At 43.4% G+C, this 21,816-nt stretch overlaps 1 protein-coding gene across 1 annotated transcript in view; it reads right to left on the reverse strand.

Moving 5' to 3' along the window:
- The window catches only part of LOC132891137 (thioredoxin domain-containing protein 6-like), a 51,943-nt gene extending 51,023 nt beyond the window's left edge, over window positions 1-920 (reverse strand). Inside the window, exons 1-2 of the mRNA XM_060928597.1 lie at window positions 888-920; window positions 750-807 (exon numbers count right to left, since the gene is read on the reverse strand). Coding sequence (XP_060784580.1) covers window positions 750-807; window positions 888-920 — 91 coding nt within the window. The remainder of the gene's footprint in view (window positions 1-749; window positions 808-887) is intronic.
- Between the last annotated feature and the right edge of the window lie 20,896 nt (window positions 921-21,816).

The following is a 21,816-nucleotide window of genomic DNA, read 5'->3' on the forward strand; positions in this document are numbered from 1 at the left end:
TATTGGATCAAATGTGCTCCGTCGGTGAAATGTCTCTAAATAATGCCTAAAGCCTAATATTTGCCTCCACCAACTTTGTTGGACAAGGTTAGATTTTGCCTTTGTTTGTTTGTTCCCAATTCAAAAAGTAGTGAACAGATTTTGATGAAAGGCTGAGCCATGGGCCAAGGAACAATTGATTAGATTTTTATGCAAATCCAGATATGTATGCAGATGCAGGATTATTATTATTATTATTATTATTTTTTTTTTTTTTTTGTCTGTTCCCAACATCACTCAAAGTAGTGAATGGATTTTGATGAAATTTTGAAGAAAGGTGGGCCATGTGTGAAGGAACATTTGATTAGATTTTGATGCAAATCCAGATATGCATGTAAGCATAATAAACATCTGGATATTCTAATTTGTTCTATCCATATTCACTGGATATGAGCAAACGTGCACTCTGATTGGCTACTCTACTACTAGGCCATCAGCTCATATACTGTGAGTAGAGAAAACAAAATGGCGGAGTGTGTTGCTGAACCAACCTAGGACGAGATAAAAACTCTACTTGAAAACAACCCCCCCCCCCAAAAAAAAAGCAACAAAATATGGAATAAAAAGTATTTGATGGTAAGAACAAATCTTTTTATTTTTTTCAAGAATTATTATAGTATTTTTCATAAATTCCTACTGCAATTTATGACCTGAAATTAATTTCATATGACTGAAAGGGTAATTTCATATGAAAACTACCATTCTCTCACCTGTTAACCCTTTCGTGGCCAGCATCTCGCCCCATTGCTCGTCGTTACTGATGGACACCTAAGATTAGAAAATGACTTTCAAAGATATGAAAATGAGTAAAAACATAAATACGGAGCCTCAGTGCTCCGTTAGGTTACCTGCAAACTAATGTCCTTCTTTTTTCCGGCCATAAAAAAAATCTCCTTAATGTGACGGTCAGTGATCAATAATTGTAGCTACTATGCTTACAAAACTTTTGCCGAAACCCTGCTCCTGTCCGCACGCGCTTGTTTGGAGTCCTGGTTGCCGAGCATTTCAAAAGTGGGAGGGGCGGATCTCCTAAATGGGCGTGTATCATTTGAAAGTGTATTTCTATTGGTCGGTTTTATTCCGATATTATTTAATATTTATTATTTTTCACATCTGTGAATTAAATAAATTTGAAGGTTGAATTCGGCTCTAACATGTTGATCAGGTTATTGTTGTTGTTGTTGTTGTTGTTGTTTGCAGCCACAGTCACATATTACCCTTGAATTCACATACCCGCTCTCATAAACTATTTAAATATTATGCGTAAAAGACCAAGCAAAAGGTAAAAATATCTTCATACTGATTTACTGGATTCAGTAAAGGGACACGTAAACCAGTTACAATGTGTTAAAATGCAGCTGATGTAGATTTAAAACATAGTCCATCAAATCAACACTTTTCCTAGGGTTATTTAAACTGAAGTTGAATTTAATGTGACACTACTGATACTTGTACTAAGTTGTTATTCATGCTTGCTTTATTGCAAGCAAACATTAAACCTCTTTAGAGTCAAGATTAAAACGAGACAGCCCTCAATTTCATAAAATCGGTGAAATTTAGTTCCCTCTGAAATTTGGTCATTGTGATATATGTTTATTTCTGTAATATCTCATAAAACATCAGGCCATTCTGTGGCTGGGAAATTATTTAATTTGAGGGGATTCCCGAGCAAATAATGTGGATGAAATCACTCGCTTCATGCAGTCAAGCAGGCAAAGGAAGTCTATGTGCGCATGCGTAGGTTTACCTTTGCCCGTGCACTGACACTTGCATCCATAGATTTACATAGAAGACTAGATTCCTCACCGCGGTGGCCATCTTACCACAGACAAGGGGTATGAAGACTTACACAAGCACAGCACAACCCAGCACTCACATTGATTTACAGGAAATCAAAGTACTGATTTTGATGACAAGATGATGTGTGTGTTTTAATTGTAGATGTTTATATCAGTATGTTTAGTTTTATTTTAACTGCACATTGGAGCCTAGTCAAATGAAATTTCAATCTTCTGTGCTAACATATATTGACTTTGACATGATAATCAGCTTTGAATGTTCTTTTTGTAAATGTAAAGATATCTTTTTATCCTTGGAAGTATAACCACATTTGATTAATTAAATGCTTTTTTTTGTCACAAACTACCGTGAGTCGCTGTCACTCTTTTATACTATTACTTACTCGGGCAGTGCATTTGTTATTATGCTATGATGTGAGTTTACATTTGTTATTATGCTATGATGTGAGTGCATTAGGTTTTTGAGGTGGATGAAGTATTTCTGAAGTTTCAGAAGTGAGTAAGCTGTTTATTTAACTTTAGCTTCCCCTATGGCCCTATCACATGTAAAAATATTTTCACTAAAAATTGGAAATAAATTGTATGGTTATTTGTCCTAAGGCCACAGTTATCCATAAGTATGCAGTGTTATGGTAATAGGAAAAAATAGAAAAGCTATCTGCGAAAGCCTTGTCGCAAGAGCATGCAGAGGCCTTTAGGCTTCTCACAGCATAGGAATTTCAGCATGCATCCTGTCTTACAGTCTGTAGTATACTGAAATATTTTCGCCAAGCTATGCGTATTTTTTTAAAACATAAAATGATTATTCATCATTAATATCATAAATTTGTGATTATCTTTTTGCATCAACATTTCATGTCCGCATGTTTTATTTGCTCTGATTTTTGCCAAAACTGTGTCTAATATTAAAATAATGTAGTTCAATGATGTATAATGATGTATAATAACTTGGCAAGCAAACTCTTTACGGTATTTCGCGGGGACGCATTCCCCCGCCCCCCCTGGCCGCTGGCGCGAGGGCTCGTCGAGGCCGCTTGCGGCTTTAATTAGGGCCCGAGCCCTATAGGGCGAAGGCCCTATTGTTCTTGTAAGAGTTCACTATTATTAGGGCCCGAGCCCTATAGGGCGAAGGCCCTATTGTTCTTGTAAGAGTTCACTATTATTAGGGCCCGAGCCCTATAGGGCGAAGGCCCTATTGTTCTTGTAAGAGTTCACTATTATTATTCTTCCGTCTTCTTCTTCTTCTTCTTTATTTTTCTCCGCTGTTGGGCCATTTTCGGGGCGCTTGCCATGGGCGAAAACGCACGAAATTTGGCACCAGTTCCGAGAATTGCCACCGCTACTCAGAACCAAAAGCCCAAACTTGGCCGGGGCTCAGGGCCTCTATAGCGCCCCCTAAGTCGTTGTGATTTTGGCCTCCCGAATTAAGGTGCCTGGTTGCCATATAGTTTGGAGTAGTGGCATGCCATTTGGTATGCATATGTATCTCACTAAGCCGGACAAAAATGTAATGCCATTGCATTAGCCACGCCCAACAGGAAGTGAGGTAATTTCACTTTTGTGCGAAATGCATGGCCACGAAGACGGCGCAACTCCTCCTAGACCGTTCATAGGAATGTCACCAAAATTGATAGACATCATCTACAGACATGGCTGACAAAAGTTACTAAATACGTTTCACGTAGGATAAACCGTTCAGAAGTTATACGTCAATCAATTTTCACTTCAAAATTTTACATGCTAAAAAATTCATAACAAATCTTCTAATTGCTCAACACTGCTCATACTTCACACGCTAATCACTCATTGGGCTTCTGACATGTTACCCCATTTCTGTGATATTTCGCCACTGGGGGCGCTATTTTTGGGCAAAAAATCCAATCTTTCCTCAAATTTGGTCAAGCTTCACGGCCACCCTCTTACTACCTCCCATGTCATGTATACCACATTTTGGGAATTTTCGTCCATGGGGGGCGCTGTTTTTGGCCGACGCAATTGCTCCAAAACGGGTTTTTGGTAAATAATTCCATAATGCTTTCCCTTCACACCACTACCTTGTGATAGTACGTTGCTGTTGTAGACACTTATTTTTCCAACTCATAATCGCTCATGTACAGCATAGCGCCACTTACTGACATGGGAAAAACCAAAAAATTTATTCTTCAAAAATCCATATCTCATCTTCTATTTACTCAATTGTCATCAAACTTCATACGCAAACTCTTCATAGCTCACGTGACACATAGGCCAAATTTTGTGCACTTTCGCCCCTGGGGGTGCTGGTTATGGCAAAAATGATATTGCAGCTTCTGATTTGTCAAACTTGGCAAGCTAACTCTTTACAAGACCCTTATTGGGGCGCTTGCCATGGTCGACGACGCACGAAATTTTTCTCCTTTTTCTTAGACTGCCACCGCTACTGAGAACCAGAGGCCCAGATCCAGGCGGGCCTCAGGGCCTCTATAGCGCCCCCTAAGTCGTTGTGATTTTGGCCTCCCGCATAAAGGTGCCTGGTTGCCATGTAGTTTGTAGTAGTGGCATGCCATTTGGTACGCATATGTATCTCACTAATCCGGACAAAAATGTAATGCCAATGCATTAGCCACGCCCAACAGGGCGTGAGGTAATTTCACTTTTGTGCGAAATGCATGGCCACGAAGACGGCGCACCTCCTCCTAGGCCGTTCATAGGAATGTCACCAAAATTGATAGACATCATCTTCAGACATGGCTGACAGAAGTTACTAAATACCTTTCACGTAGGATAAGCCGTTCAGAAGTTGTACGTCAATCAATTTTCAATGCAAAATTTTACATGCTTAAAAATTCATAACAAATCTTCTACTTGCTCAAAACTGCTCATACTTCACACGCCAATCCCTCATTGGGCTTCTGACATGTTACCCAATTTCTGTGATATTTCGCCACTGGGGGCGCTATTTTTGGGCAAAAAATCCAATCTTTCCTCAAATTTGGTCAAACTTCACGGCCACCCTCTTACTACCTCCCATGTCATGTATACCACATTTTGGGAATTTTCGTCCATGGGGGGCGCTGTTTTTGGCCGACGAAATTGCTCCAAAACGGGTTTTTGGTAAATAATTCCATAATGCTTTTCCTTCACACCACTACCTTGTGATAATACGTTGCTGTTGTAGACTCTTATTTTTCCAACTCATAATCGCTCATGTACAGCATAGCGCCACCTACTGACATGGGAAAAACCAAAACATTTATTCTTCAAAAATCAATATCTCATCTTCTATTTACTCAATCTTGATCAAACTTGATCCGCTCACTCTTAACAGGTCACCTGACATATGTGCCAAATTTTGTGAACTTTTGCCACTGGGGGCGCTGTTTTCAGGCATAAATTTATATCTCGGCTTCTGATTGGTCAAACTTGATCAAACTTGACAAAACAACTCTTCTTAGTTCCCTTGACATGTATACCAAATTTGGTGAACTTTCACCAATGGGGGCGCTCATTGCGCTGTAGCAGTTGCAGGAGAGGTGTTTACAGTCATGAGGCACCTGGAGTATGTTGTTTTGGTTGCCTTAAACACACATGACTTGTGGGGAATGGGTAGGCATTCGGGAGCAAGTGTTGTAGCGTTACATACAGACTAATAGATGTCTAACAGAAGACAATCCTATGTAGCAAGAGCTTGGTGACTGATGAGGTAAATACTTTAATTTGGTTGGGAAGACATGGCATAAAATGTTCTGTCCATGACAACATCTCAGCGCACCGTGTACTCTGTGTCCAATTCTGTGCTTTGTCGCCATTGTGGGAGTAATGTCTCTTGCCGAAGAAGCTGTGGAAGGTATCTCGCGGGGACGCATGCCCCCGCCACCCTTGGCCGCTGGCGCGAGGGCCCGTCGAGGCCGCTTGCGGCTTTAATTAGGGCCCGAGCCCTATAGGGCGAAGGCCCTATTGTTCTTGTAAGAGTTCACTATTATTATTCTTCCGTCTTCTTCTTCTTCTTCTTCTTTATTTTTCTCCGCTGTTGGGCCATTTTCGGGGCGCTTGCCATGGGCGAAAACGCACGAAATTTGGCACCAGTTCCGAGAATTGCCACCGCTACTCAGAACCAAAAGCCCAAACTTGGCTGGGGCTCAGGGCCTCTATAGCGCCCCCTAAGTCGTTGTGATTTTGGCCTCCCGCATTAAGGTGCCTGGTTGCCATATAGTTTGTAGTAGTGGCATGCCATTTGGTATGCATATGTATCTCACTAAGCCGGACAAAAATGTAATGCCAATGCATTAGCCACGCCCAACAGGAAGTGAGGTAATTTCACTTTTGTGCGAAATGCATGGCCATGAAGACGGCGCAACTCCTCCTAGACCGTTCATGGGAATGTCACCAAAATTGATAGACATCATCTACAGACATGGCTGACAAAAGTTACTAAATACGTTTCACGTAGGATCAACCGTTCAGAAGTTATACGTCAATCAATTTTCACTTCAAAATTTTACATGCTAAAAAATTCATAACAAATCTTCTAATTGCTCAAAACTGCTCATACTTCACACGCAAATCACTCATTGGGCTTCTGACATGTTACCCAGTTTCTGTGATATTTCGCCACTGGGGGCGCTATTTTTGGGCAAAAAATCCAATCTTTCCTCAAATTTGGTCAAACTTCACGGCCACCCTCTTACTACCTCCCATGTCATGTATACCACATTTTGGGAATTTTCGTCCATGGGGGGCACTGTTTTTGGCCGAAGCAATTGCTCCAAAACGGGTTTTTGGTAAATAATTCCATAATGCTTTTCCTTCACACCACTACCTTGTGATAGTGCGTTCCTGTTGTAGACACTTATTTTTCCAACTCATAATCGCTCATGTACAGCATAGCGCCACCTTCTGACATGGGAAAAACCAAAAAATTTATTCTTCAAAAATCTATATCTCATCTTCTATTTACTCAATTGTCATCAAACTTCATACGCAAACTCTTCATAGCTCACCTGACATGTACGCCAAATTTTGTGCACTTTCGCCCCTGGGGGTGCTGGTTATGGCGGAAATGATATTGCAGCTTCTGATTTGTCAAACTTGGCAAGCAAACTCTTTTCAAGACCCTTATTGGGGCACTTGCCATGGTCGACAACGCACGAAATTTGGCTCCTTTTTCTTAGACTGCCACCGCTACTGAGAACCAAAAGCCCAGATCCAGGCGGGCCTCAGGGCCTCTATAGCGCCCCCTAACTCGTTGTGATTTTGGCCTCCCGCTTTCAGGTGCCTGGTTGCCATGTAGTTTGTAGTAGTGGCATGCCATTTGGTAGGCATATGTATCTCACTAAGCCGGACAAAAATCTATTGCCAATGCATTAGCCACGCCCAACAGGAAGTGAGGTAATTTCACTTTTGTGCGAAATGCATGGCCACGAAGACGGCGCAACTCCTCCTAGACCGTTCAGAGGAATGTCACCAAAATTGATAGACATCATCTATAGACATGGCTGACAAAAGTTACTAAATAAGTTTCACGTAGCGTAAACCGTTCAGAAGTTATACGTCAATCAATTTTCAATGCAAAATTTTACATGCTTAAAAATTCATAACAAATCTTCTAATTGCTCAAAACTGCTCATACTTCACACGCAAATCCCTCATTGGGCTTCTGACATGTTACCCAATTTCTGTGATATTTCGCCACTGGGGGCGCTATTTTTGGGCAAAAAATCCAATCTTTCCTCACATTTGGTCACACTTCACGGCCACCCTCTTACTACCTCCCATGTCATGTATACCACATTTTGGGAATTTTCATCCATGGGGGGCGCTGTTTTTGGCCGACGCAATTGCTCCAAAACGGGTTTTTGGTAAATAATTCCATAATGCTTTTCCTTCACACCACTACCTTGTGATAGTGCGTTGCTGTTGTAGACAATTATTTCTCCAACTCATAATCGCTCATGTACAGCATAGCGCCACCTACTGACATGGGAAAAACCAAAAAATTTATTCTTCAAAAATCTATATCTCATCTTCTATTTACTCAATTGTCATCAAACTTCATAGGCAAACTCTTCATAGCTCACCTGACATATACGCCAAATTTTGTGCACTTTCGCCCCTGGGGGTGCTGGTTATGGCACAAATGATATTGCAGCTTCTGATTTGTCAAACTTGGCAAGCAAACTCTTTACGGTATTTCGCGGGGACGCATGCCCCCGCCCCCCCTGGCCGCTGGCGCGAGGGCCCGTCGAGGCCGCTTGCGGCTTTAATTAGGGCCCGAGCCCTATAGGGCGAAGGCCCTATTGTTCTTGTAAGAGTTCACTATTATTAGGGCCCGAGCCCTATAGGGCGAAGGCCCTATTGTTCTTGTAAGAGTTCACTATTATTATTATTCTTCCGTCTTCTTCTTCTTCTTCCGTCTTCTTCTTCTTCTTTATTTTTCTCCGCTGTTGGGCCATTTTCGGGGCGCTTGCCATGGGCGAAAACGCACGAAATTTGGCACCAGTTCCGAGAATTGCCACCGCTACTCAGAACCAGAAGCCCAAACTTGGCCGGGGCTCAGGGCCTCCATAGCGCCCCCTAAGTCGTTGTGATTCTGGCCTCCTGCATTAAGGTGCCTGGTTGCCATATAGTTTGTAGTAGTGGCATGCAATTTGGTACGCATATGTATCTCACTAAGCCGGACAAAAATGTAATGCCAATGCATTAGCCACGCCCAACAGGAAGTGAGGTAATTTCACTTTTGTGCGAAATGCATGGCCACGAAGACGGCGCAACTCCTCCTAGACCGTTCATAGGAATGTCACCAAAATTGATACACATCGTCTACAGACATGGCTGACAAAAGTTACTAAATACGTTTCACGTAGGATTAACCGTTCAGAAGTTATACGTCAATCAATTTTCGATGCAAAATTTTACATGCTTAAAAATTCATAACAAATCTTCTGATTGCTCAAAACTGCTCATACTTCACACGCAAATCACTCATTGGGCTTCTGACATGTTACCCAATTTCTGTGATATTTCGCCACTGGGGGCGCTATTTTTTGGCAAAAATTCCAATCTTTCCTCAATTTTGGTCAAACTTCACGGCCACCCTCTTACTAGCTCCCATGTCATGTATACCACGTTTTGGAAATTTTCGTCCATGGGGGGCGCTGTTTTTGGCCGACGCAATTGCTCCAAAACGGGTTTTTGGTAAATAATTCCATAATGCTTTCCCTTCACACCACTTCCTTGTGATAGTACGTTGCTGTTGTAGACACTTATTTTTCCAACTCATAATCGCTCATGTACAGCATAGCGCCACCTACTGACATGGGAAAAACCAAAAAATTTATTCTTCAAAAATCTATATCTCATCTTCTATTTACTCAATTGTCATCAAACTTCATACGCAGACTCTTCATAGCTCACCTGATGTCTACGCCAAATTTTGTGCACTTTCGCCCCTGGGGGTGCTGGTTATGGCAAAAATGATATTGCAGCTTCTGATTTGTCAAACTTGCCAAGCAAACTCTTTATAAGACCCTTATTGGGGCGCTTGCCTTGGTCGACAACGCACGAAATTTGGCTCCTTTTTCTTAGACTGCCACCGCTGCTGAGAACCAGAAGCCCAGATCCAGGCGGGCCTCAGGGCCTCTATAGCGCCCCCTAACTCGTTGTGATTTTGGCCTCCCGCATTAAGGTGCCTTGTTGCCATGTAGTTTGTAGTAGTGGCATGCCATTTGGTACGCATATGTATCTCACTAAGCCGGACAAAAATGTAATGCCAATGCATTAGCCACGCCCAACAGGAAGTGAGGTATTTTCACTTTTGTGCGAAATGCATGGCCACGAAGACCGCGCAACTCCTCCTAGACCGTTCATAGGAATGTCACCAAAATTGATACACATCATCTACAGACATGGCTGACAAAAGTTACTAAATAAGTTTCACGTAGCATAAACCGTTCAGAAGTTATACACCAATCAATTTTCAATGCAACATTTTACATGCTTAAAAATTCATTACAAATCTTCTACTTGCTCAAAACTGCTCATACTTCGCACGCAGATCACTCATTGGGCTTCTGACATGTTACCCACTTCCTGTGATATTTCGCCACTGGGGGCGCTTTTTTTGGGCAAAAATTCCAGTCTTTCCTCAAATTTGGTCAAACTTCACGGCCACCCTCTTCCTACCTCCCATGTCATGTATACCACATTTTGGGACTTTTCGTCCATGGGGGGCGCTGTTTTTGGCCGACGCAATTGCTCCAAAACGGGTTTTTGGTAAATAATTCCATAATGCTTTTCCTTCACACCACTACCTTGTGATAGTGCGTTGCTGTTGTAGACACTTATTTTTCCAGCTCATAATCGCTCATGTACAGCATAGCGCCACCTACTGACATGGGAAAAACCAAAAATGTTATTCTTCAAAAATTTATACCTCATCTTCTATTTACTCAATTGTCATCAAACTTCATACGCAAACTCTTCATAGCTCACCTGACATGTTCGCCTAATTTTGTGCACTTTCGCCCCTGGGGGTGCTGGTTATGGCAAAAATTATATTGCAGCTTCTGATTTGTCAAACTTGGCAAGCAAACTCTTTACCAGACCCTTATTAGGGCGCTATTATTATTAGGGCCCGAGCACCGCACAGTGCGGGACCCTATCGTTGCCATGTGTCCAATTCTGTTCTTTGTCGCCATTGCGGGAGTAATGTCTCTTGCCGAAAAAGCTGTGGAAGGTTTTTCGCGGGGACGCATGCCCCCGCCCCCCTTGGCCGCTGGCGCGAGGGCCCGTCGAGGCCGCTTGCAGCTTTAATTATTCTTCCGTCTTCTTCTTCTTCTTCTTCTTTATTTTTCTCCGCTGTTGGGCCATTTTCGGGGCGCTTGCCATGGGCGAAAACGCGCGAAATTTTGCACCACTTCCGAGAATTGCCACCGCTACTCAGAACCAAAAGCCCAAACTTGGCCGGGGCTCAGGGCCTCTATAGCGCCCCCTAAGTCGTTGTGATTTTGGCCTCCCGCATTAAGGTGCCTGGTTGCCATATAGTTTGTAGAAGTGGCATGCCATTTGGTACGCATATGTATCTCACTAAGCCGGACAAAAATGTAATGCCAATGCATTAGCCACGCCCAACAGGAAGTGAGGTAATTTCACTTTTGTGCGAAATGCATGGCCACGAAGATGGCGCAACTCCTCCTAGACCGTTCATGGGAATGTCACCAAAATTGATACACATCATCTACAGACATGGCTGACAAAAGTTACTAAATAGGTTTCACGTACGATAAACCATTCAGAAGTTATATGTCAATCAATTTTCACTTCAAAATTTTACATGCTAAAAAATTCATAACAAATCTTCTAATTGCTCAACACTGCTCATACTTCACACGCTAATCACTCATTGGGCTTCTGACACGTTACCCAATTTCTGTAATATTTCGCCACTGGGGGCGCTATTTTTGGGCAAAATTTCCAATCTTTCCTCAAATTTGGTCAAACTTCACGGCCACCCTCTTACTACCTCCCATGTCATGTATACCACATTTTGGAAATTTTCGTCCATGGGGGGCGCTGTTTTTGGCCGACGCAATTGCTCCAAAACGGGTTTTTGGTAAATTATTCCATAATGCTTTTCCTTCACACCACTACCTTGTGAGTGTACGTTGCTGTTGTAGACACTTATTTTTCCAACTCATAATCGCTCATGTACAGCATAGCGCCACCTACTGACATGGGAAAAACCAAAAAATTTATTCTTCAAAAATCTATATCTCATCTTCTATTTACTCAATTGTCATCAAACTTCATACGCAAACTCTTCATAGCTCACCTGACATCTACACCAAATTTTGTGCACTTTCGCCCCTGGGGGTGCTGGTTATGGCAAAAATGATATTGCAGCTTCTGATCTGTCAAACTTGCCAAGCAAACTCTTTACAAGACCCTTATTGGGGCGCTTGCCATGGTCGACAACGCACAAAATTTGGCTCCTTTTTCTTAGACTGCCACCGCTACTGAGAACCAGAAGCCCAGATCCAGGCGGGCCTCAGGGCCTCTATAGCGCCCCCTAACTCGTTGTGATTTTGGCCTCCCGCAATAAGGTGCCTGGTTGCCATGTAGTTTGTAGTAGTGGCATGGCATTTGGTATGCATATGTACCTCACTAAGCCGGACAACAATGTAATGCCAATGCATTAGCCACGCCCAGCAGGAAGTGAGGTAATTTCACTTTTGTGCGAAATGCATGGCCACGAACACGGCGCAACTCCTCCTAGACCGTTCATAGGACTGTCACCTAAATTGATACACATCATCTATAGCCATGGCTGACAAAAGTTACTAAATAGGTTTCACGTAGCATAAACCGTTCAGAAGTTATACGCCAATCAATTTTCAATGCAACATTTTACATGCTTAAAAATTCATAACAAATCTTCTACTTGCTCAAAACTGCTCATACTTCACACGCAGATCACTCATTGGGCTTCTGACATGTTCCCCACTTTCTGTGATATTTCGCCACTGGGGGCGCTATTTTTGGGCAAAAATTCCAGTCTTTCCTCAAATTTGGTCAAACTTCACGGCCACCCTCTTCCTACCTCCCATGTCATGTATACCACATTTTGGGAATTTTTGTCCATGGGGGGCGCTGTTTTTGGCCGACGCAATTGCTCCAAAACGGGTTTTTGGTAAATAATTCCATAATGCTTTTCCTTCACACCACTACCTTGTGACAGTGCGTTGCTGTTGTAGACACTTATTTTTCCAACTCATAATCGCTCATGTACAGCATAGCGCCACCTACTGACATGGGAAAAACCAAAAATTTTATTCTTCAAAAATCTATATCTCATCTTCTATTTTCTCAATTGTCATCAAACTTCATACGCAAACTCTTCATAGCTCACCTGACATGTTCGCCTAATTTTGTGCACTTTCGCCCCTGGGGGTGCTGGTTATGGCAAAAATGATATTGCAGCTTCTGATTTGTCAAACTTGGCAAGCAAACTCTTTACAAGACCCTTATTAGGGCGCTATTATTATTAGGGCCCGAGCACCGTACAGTGCGAGACCCTATCGTTGCCATGTGTCCAATTCTGTTCTTTGTCGCCATTGCGGGAGTAATCTCTCTCGCCGAAGAAGCCGTGGAAGGTTTTTCGCGGGGACGCATGCCCCCGCCCCCCTTGGCCGTTGGCGCGAGGGCCCGTCGAGGCCGCTTGCGGCTTTAATTATTCTTCCGTCTGCTTCTCCTTCTTCTTCTTCTTCCGTCTTCTTCTTCTTCCGTCTTCTTCTTCTTCTTTATTTTTCTCCGCTGTTGGGCCATTTTCGGGGCGCTTGCCATGGCCGAAAACGCACGAAATTTGGCACCAGTTCCGAGAATTGCCACCGCTACTCAGAACCAGAAGCCCAAACTTGGCCGGGGCTCAGGGCCTCTATAGCGCCCCCTAAGTCGTTGTGATTTTGGCCTCCCGCATTAAGGTGCCTGGGTGCCATGTAGTTTGTAGTGCTGGCATGCCATTTGGTACGCATATGTATCTCACTAAGCCGGACAAAAATGTAATGCCAATGCATTAGCCACGCCCAACAGGAAGTGAGGTAATTTCACTTTTTTGCGAAATGCATGGCCACGAACACGGCGCAACTCCTCCTAGACCGTTCATAGGAATGTCACCAAAATTGATACACATCATCTACAGACATGGCTGACAAAAGTTACTAAATACGTTTCACGTAGGATAAACCGTTCAGAAGTTATACGTCAATCAATTTTCGATGCAAAATTTTACATGCTTAAAAATTCATAACAAATCTTCTGATTGCTCAAAACTGCTCATACTTCACACGCAAATCACTCATTGGGCTTCTGACATGTTATCCAATTTCTGTGATATTTCGCCACTGGGGGCGCTATTTTGGGGCAAAAATTCCAATCTTTCCTCAAATTTGGTCAAACTTCACGGCCACCCTCTTACTACCTCCCTTGTCATGTATACCACGTTTTGGAAATTTTCGTCCATGGGGGGCGCTGTTTTTGGCCGACGCAATTGCTCCAAAACGGGTTTTTGGTAAATAATTAGGGGCCAAGCAGCGAAGCTGGCGAAGGCCCCTAATGAGTTTGTCGGTTTTCTTCTTATTATTATTATTATTAGGGGCCAAGCAGCGAAGCTGGCGAAGGCCCCTAATGAGTTTGTCGGTTTCTTATTATTATTATTATTAGGGGCCAAGCAGCGAAGCTGGCGAAGGCCCCTAATGTGTTTGTAGGTTTTCTTATTATTATTAGGGGCCAAGCAGCGAAGCTGGCGAAGGCCCCTAATGAGTTTGTCGGTTTTCTTATTATTAGGGGCCAAGCAGCGAAGCTGGCGAAGGCCCCTAATGAGTTTGTCGGTTTTCTTATTAGGGGCCAAGCAGCGAAGCTGGCGAAGGCCCCTAATGAGTTTGTCGGTTTTCTTATTATTATTATTAGGGGCCAAGCAGCGAAGCTGGCGAAGGCCCCTAATGTGTTTGTAGGTTTTCTTATAGTTATTATTAGGGGCCAAGCAGCGAAGCTGGCGAAGGCCCCTAATGAGTTTGTCGGTTTTCTTATTATTATTAGGGGCCAAGCAGCGAAGCTGGCGAAGGCCCCTAATGTGTTTGTAGGTTTTCTTATAGTTATTAGGGGCCAAGCAGCGAAGCTGGCGAAGGCCCCTAATGAGTTTGTCGGTTTTCTTATTATTATTATTATTATTATTATTATTCAACTTTCTTCTCCTATGGGAAGTCAATGGCAGCCCATAGAACCACACATAGGAAAATGCTCAAATTTGGCACACACATTCGAGACAGTCTCAGCATTCCCCACAACAATTTTTAGGTCCCCAGCCCCAACCCTCTAGCGCCACCAGCAGGTCAAAGTTGCAGGTACATTTCTGCTTGTAACTTTTGAACCGTTGGTCCGATTTTCAAAAACTTGGTATCCCTGGAATCCTTGGGTCAAGCCGAATCCAAAGCACCCCATGACGTCATTTTCCGCCCATATAGTTTTCCCGCCATTTTGAATTTTGTGAAAATCACTTAAAATGCTTCTCCTCCCTCAATTTTGGACCAATTTCTCCCAAACTTGGTAGATGGCAACTTTGGACTAAGCTCCACAAGAAACTTACCCGGTTTTTAGAATTTCATAAGCGTTTGGCCGTGGCAGCCAATCAAAATTGGAGGCGCAGACGCCAAACAGGAAGTGTGCTCATATTTCGGCCGGCCTTTGGCGTATCTTAACGAAACTTGGTGAGTTTATGCCATACCCCTCGCTGAAGGACCCCAAAAAATTTGGAACAAATTGGCTGCTAGGGGGCGCTATAACTAGGAAAAATGTCTTTTGGCTCATATCTCATGATGCGTTTTGGCTAGAAACAAAATTCCACTGCCTATGGAATCCTTGGGTCAAGTCGAATCTATCGCACCCTATGACGTCATATTCTGCCTTGAGGATTTTCCGCCATTTTGAATTTTGTTAAAATCAATGAAATTCTATGGAAACCCATAGAACCGTCTGACGACAGGTTTTCAAATTTGGCACACTGATTCTAGGCTGCCTCACGGTTCTTGTCAGCAAATTTCAACTCAGCATCTCAAACTCTCTAGCGCCAACAACAGGTCAAAGTTGCAAGTACATTTCTGCTTGTTACTTTTGAACCGTATGTCTGATCGTCAAAATCTTAGTATGGCTGGAATCCTTGGGTCAACCCGAATCCAATGCACCCTATGGCGTCATATTCCGCCTGGTATATTTTCCGCCATTTTGAATTATGTGAAAATCAATTAAAATGCTTCTCCTCCCTCAATTTTTGACCAATTCCTTCCAAACTTGGTAGATGGCAACTTTGGACTAAGCTGCACTAAAAACTTACCCGGTTTTTCGAATTTCATAAGCGTTTGGCCGTGGCTGCCAATCAAATTTGGCTGTGCAGACGCGAAACAGGAAGTGTGCTCATATCTCGGCAGCCCTTTGACCTTTCTTAACCAAACTTGGTGGGATTATGCACCACCCCTCCAAAATGGCCCATACCACATTTGGTGCACATTGGCCATTAGGGGGCGCTATAACTTTCCAAAATGTGTTTTGGCTCTTACATCATTGAGCTCATATCTCAGCAGTCTTTTAGCACAGACACACACACACACACACACACACCTAGTACACTGGAAGTAATTTCAGCCATCACAGTCAATCGAATTTGACGGTGAAGCCGTGCATGCCTCTAACCGTCTGGTTGGAGGTACATTCCTGCTTGTAAACACTTCCTGTGCGTGCCTATGACCGTCTGCCTGGTCAGTAGTTTCTGTTGCCATGGCAACTTAGGCTGGGTCACACTGCTTGGCCCCGGATTGCTGCTTGCAGCTATATTTAGGGGCCAAGCAGCGAAGCTGGCGAAGGCCCCTAATGAGTTTGTCGGTTTTCTTATTATTATTATTATTATTATTATTATTCAACTTTCTTCTCCTATGGGAAGTCAATGGCAGCCCATAGAACCACACATAGGAAAATGCTCAAATTTGGCACACACATTCGAGACAGTCTCAGCATTCCCCACAACAATTTTTAGGTCCCCAGCCCCAACCCTCTAGCGCCACCAGCAGGTCAAAGTTGCAGGTACATTTCTGCTTGTAACTTTTGAACCGTTGGTCCGATTTTCAAAAACTTGGTATCCCTGGAATCCTTGGGTCAAGACGAATCCAAAGCACCCCATGACGTCATTTTCCGCCCATATAGTTTTCCCGCCATTTTGAATTTTGTGAAAATCACTTAAAATGCTTCTCCTCCCTCAATTTTGGACCAATTTCTCCCAAACTTGGTAGATGGCAACTTTGGACTAAGCTGCACAAGAAACTTACCCGGTTTTTAGAATTTCATAAGCGTTTGGCCGTGGCAGCCAATCAAAATTGGAGGCGCAGACGCCAAACAGGAAGTGTGCTCATATTTCGGCCGGCCTTTGGCGTATCTTAACGAAACTTGGTGAGTTTATGCCATACCCCTCGCTGAAGGACCCCAAAAAATTTGGAACAAATTGGCTGCTAGGGGGCGCTATAACTAGGAAAAATGTCTTTTGGCTCATATCTCATGATGCGTTTTGGCTAGAAACAAAATTCCACTGCCTATGGAATCCTTGGGTCAAGTCGAATCTATCGCACCCTATGACGTCATATTCTGCCTTGAGGATTTTCCGCCATTTTGAATTTTGTTAAAATCAATGAAATTCTATGGAAACCCATAGAACCGTCTGACGACAGGTTTTCAAATTTGGCACACTGATTCTAGGCTGCCTCACGGTTCTTGTCAGCAAATTTCAACTCAGCATCTCAAACTCTCTAGCGCCAACAACAGGTCAAAGTTGCAAGTACATTTCTGCTTGTTACTTTTGAACCGTATGTCTGATCGTCAAAATCTTAGTATGGCTGGAATCCTTGGGTCAACCCGAATCCAACGCACCCTATGGCGTCATATTCCGCCTGGTATATTTTCCGCCATTTTGAATTTTGTGAAAATCAATTAAAATGCTTCTCCTCCCTCAATTTTTGACCAATTCCTTCCAAACTTGGTACATGGCAACTTTGGACTAAGCTGCACTAAAAACTTACCCGGTTTTTCGAATTTCATAAGCGTTTGGCCGTGGCTGCCAATCAAATTTGGCTGTGCAGACGCGAAACAGGAAGTGTGCTCATATCTCGGCAGCCCTTTGACCTTTCTTAACCAAACTTGGTGGGATTATGCACCACCCCTCCAAAATGGCCCATACCACATTTGGTGCACATTGGCCATTAGGGGGCGCTATAACTTTCCAAAATGTGTTTTGGCTCTTACATCATTGAGCTCATATCTCAGCAGTCTTTTAGCACAGACACACACACACACACACACACACCTAGTACACTGGAAGTAATTTCAGCCATCACAGTCAATCGAATTTGACGGTGAAGCCGTGCATGCCTCTAACCGTCTGGTTGGAGGTACATTCCTGCTTGTAAACACTTCCTGTGCGTGCCTATGACCGTCTGCCTGGTCAGTAGTTTCTGTTGCCATGGCAACTTAGGCTGGGTCACCCTGCTTGGCCCCGGATTGCTGCTTGCAGCTATATTTATTATTCAACTTTCTTCTCCTATGGGAAGTCAATGGCAGCCCATAGAGCCACACATTGGAAAATGCTCAAATTTGGCACACACATTTTAGACACTCTCAGCATTCCCCACAACAATTTTTAGGTCCCCACCCCCAACACTCTAGCGCCACCAGCAGGTCAAAGTTGCAGGTACATTTCTGCTTGTAACTTTTGAACCATACGTCCGATTTTCAAAAACTTGATATCCCTGGAATCCTTGGGTCAAGACGAATCCAAAGCACCCCATGACGTCATTTTCCGCCCATATAGTTTTCCCGCCATTTTGAATTTTGTGAAAATCAATTAAAATGCTTCTCCTCCCTCAATTTTGGACCAATTTCTCCCAAACTTGGTAGATGGCAACTGTGGACTAAGCTGCACAAGAAACTTACCCGGATTTTAGAATTTCATAAGCGTTTGGCCGTGGCAGCCAATCAAAATTGGCTGCGCAGACGCCAAACAGGAAGTGTGCTCATATTTTGGCCGCCCTTTGGCGTATCTTAACGAAACTTGGTGAGATTATGCCCCACCCCTGCATGAAGGAACACAAAAAAATTGGAACAAATTGGCTGCTAGGGGGCGCTATAACTAGGAAAAATGACTTTTGGCTCATATCTCATGATCCGTTTGGGGTAGAAACAAAATTCCACTATCTCTGGAATCCTTGGGTCAAGACGAATCTATCGCACCCTATGACGTCATATTCTGCCTTGAGGATTTTCCGCCATTTTGAATTTTGTTAAAATCAATGAAATTCTATGGCAACCCATAGAACTGTCTGAGTAGAGGTTTTCAAATTTGGCACACTGATTCTAGGCTGCCTCAAGGTTCTTGTCAGCAAATTTCAACTCATCATCTCAAACTCTCTAGCGCCACCAACAGGTCAAAGTTGCAGGTACATTTCTGCTTGTTACTTTTGAAGCGTACTTCTGATCGTCAAAATCTAAGTATCTCTGGTATCGTTGGGTCAACACGAATCCAACGCACCCTATGGCGTCATATTCCGCCTGGTATATTTTCCGCCATTTTGAATTTTGTGAAAATCAATTAAAATGCTTCTCCTCCCTCAATTTTTGACCAATTCCTTCCAAGATTGGTACATGGCAACTTTGGACTAAGCTGCACATAAAACTTACCCGGTTTTTCGAATTTCATAAGCGTTTGGCCGTGGCGGCCAATCAAATTTGGCCGTGCAGATGTGAAACAGGATGTGTGGTCATATCTCGGCAGCCCTTTGACCTTTCTTAACCAAACTTGGTGGGATTATGCCCCACCCCTCCAAAAGTGCCCATACCACATTTGGTGCACTTTGGCCATTAGGGGGCGCTATAACTTTCCAAAATGTATTTAGGATCATATATCATTGAGCTCATATCTCAGCAGTCTTTTAGCACACACACACACACACACACACACACCCCTAGTACACTTGAAGTAATTTAAGCCATCACAGTCAATCGAATTTGACGGTGAAGCCGTGCATGCCTCTACCCATCTGGTTGGAGGTAAATTTCTGCTTGTAAACACTTGCTGTGCGTGCCTCTGACCGACTGCCTGGTCAGTTCTTTCTGTTGCCATGGCAACTTAGGCTGGGTCACACTGCTTGGCCCCGCATTGCTGCTTGCAGCTATATTTATTATTATTATTATTATTATTATAGACAATTCAACTTTCTCCTTAGGGATGTCTATGGCAGCCCATAGAACCATACATAGGAAAATGCTCAAATTTGGCACACACATTCTGGACAGTCTCATGATTCTCCACAACAAATTCTAGGTCCCCAGCCCCAACCCTCTAGCGCCACCAGCAGGTCAAAGTTGCAGGTACATTTCTGCTTGTAACTTTTGAACCGTTGGTCCGATTTTCAAAAACTTGGTATCCCTGGAATCCTTGGGTCAAGACGAATCCAAAGCACCCCATGACGTCATTTTCCGCCCATATAGTTTTCCCGCCATTTTGAATTTTGTGAAAATCACTTAAAATGCTTCTCCTCCCTCAATTTTGGACCAATTTCTCCCAAACTTGGTAGATGGCAACTTTGGACTAAGCTGCACAAGAAACTTACCCGGTTTTTAGAATTTCATAAGCGTTTGGCCGTGGCAGCCAATCAAAATTGGAGGCGCAGACGCCAAACAGGAAGTGTGCTCATATTTCGGCCGCCCTTTGGCGTATCTTAACGAAACTTGGTGAGTTTATGCCATACCCCTCGATGAAGGACCCCAAAAAATTTGGAACAAATTGGCTGCTAGGGGGCACTATAACTAGGAAAAATGTCTTTTGGCTCATATCTCATGATGCGTTTTGGCTAGAAACAAAATTCCACTGCCTATGGAATCCTTGGGTCAAGTCGAATCTATCGCACCCTATGACGTCATATTCTGCCTTGAGGATTTTCCGCCATTTTGAATTTTGTTAAAATCAATGAAATTCTATGGAAACCCATAGAACCGTCTGACGACAGGTTTTCAAATTTGGCACACTGATTCTAGGCTGCCTCAAGGGTCTTGTCAGCAAATTTCAACTCAGCATCTCAAACTCTCTAGCGCCAACAACAGGTCAAAGTTGCAAGTACATTTCTGCTTGTTACTTTTGAACCGTATGTCTGATCGTCAAAATCTTAGTATGGCTGGAATCCTTGGGTCAACCCGAATCCAACGCACCCTATGGCGTCACATTCCGCCTGGTATATTTTCCGCCATTTTGAATTTTGTGAAAATCAATTAAAATGCTTCTCCTCCCTCAATTTTTGACCAATTCCTTCCAAACTTGGTACATGGCAACTTTGGACTAAGCTGCACTAAAAACTTACCCGGTTTTTCGAATTTCATAAGCGTTTGGCCGTGGCTGCCAATCAAATTTGGCTGTGCAGACGCGAAACAGGAAGTGTGCTCATATCTCGGCAGCCCTTTGACCTTTCTTAACCAAACTTGGTGGGATTATGCACCACCCCTCCAAAATGGCCCATACCACATTTGGTGCACATTGGCCATTAGGGGGCGCTATAACTTTCCAAAATGTGTTTTGGCTCTTACATCATTGAGCTCATATCTCAGCAGTCTTTTAGCACAGACACACACACACACACACACCTAGTACACTGGAAGTAATTTCAGCCATCACAGTCAATCGAATTTGACGGTGAAGCCGTGCATGCCTCTAACCGTCTGGTTGGAGGTACATTCCTGCTTGTAAACACTTCCTGTGCGTGCCTATGACCGTCTGCCTGGTCAGTTCTTTCTGTTGCCATGGCAACTTAGGCTGGGTCACACTGCTTGGCCCCGGATTGCTGCTTGCAGCTATATTTAGGGGCCAAGCAGCGAAGCTGGCGAAGGCCCCTAATGTGTTTGTAGGTTTTCTTATTGGGGGCCAAGCAGCGAAGCTGCGAAGGCACCCATAGTGATTCTATTGTTTCTTATTATTATTATTATTATTATTCAGTCCACTTCCGCCTCTGCAAGTCTATGGCAGCCCATAGAACCGTCTGGTAAAAAGTTGTGAAATTTGGCACACTGATTCTAGACAGTCTCAACATTACTCTCAGCAAATTTCAGGCCTCTACCTCAAACCATCTAGCGCCACCAACAGGTCAAACTCGCAGGTACATTTCTGCTTGTAACTTTTGAACCGTTGGTCCAATTTTCAAAAACTTGGTATCCCTGGAATCCTTGGGCCAAGACGAATCCAACGCACCCCATGACGTCATTTTCCGCCCATATAGTTTTTCCGCCATTTTGAATTTTGTGAAAATCAATTAAAATGCTACTCCTCCCTCAATTTTTGACCAATTTCTCCCAAACTTGGAAGATAGCATAATTGGACCAACCTGCACAAAAGTTATACCCAGTATTTTGAATTTCATAAGCGTTG

This window comes from Neoarius graeffei, chromosome 9 (genome assembly GCF_027579695.1).
Source record: "Neoarius graeffei isolate fNeoGra1 chromosome 9, fNeoGra1.pri, whole genome shotgun sequence".
NCBI lineage: Eukaryota > Metazoa > Chordata > Actinopteri > Siluriformes > Ariidae > Neoarius > Neoarius graeffei.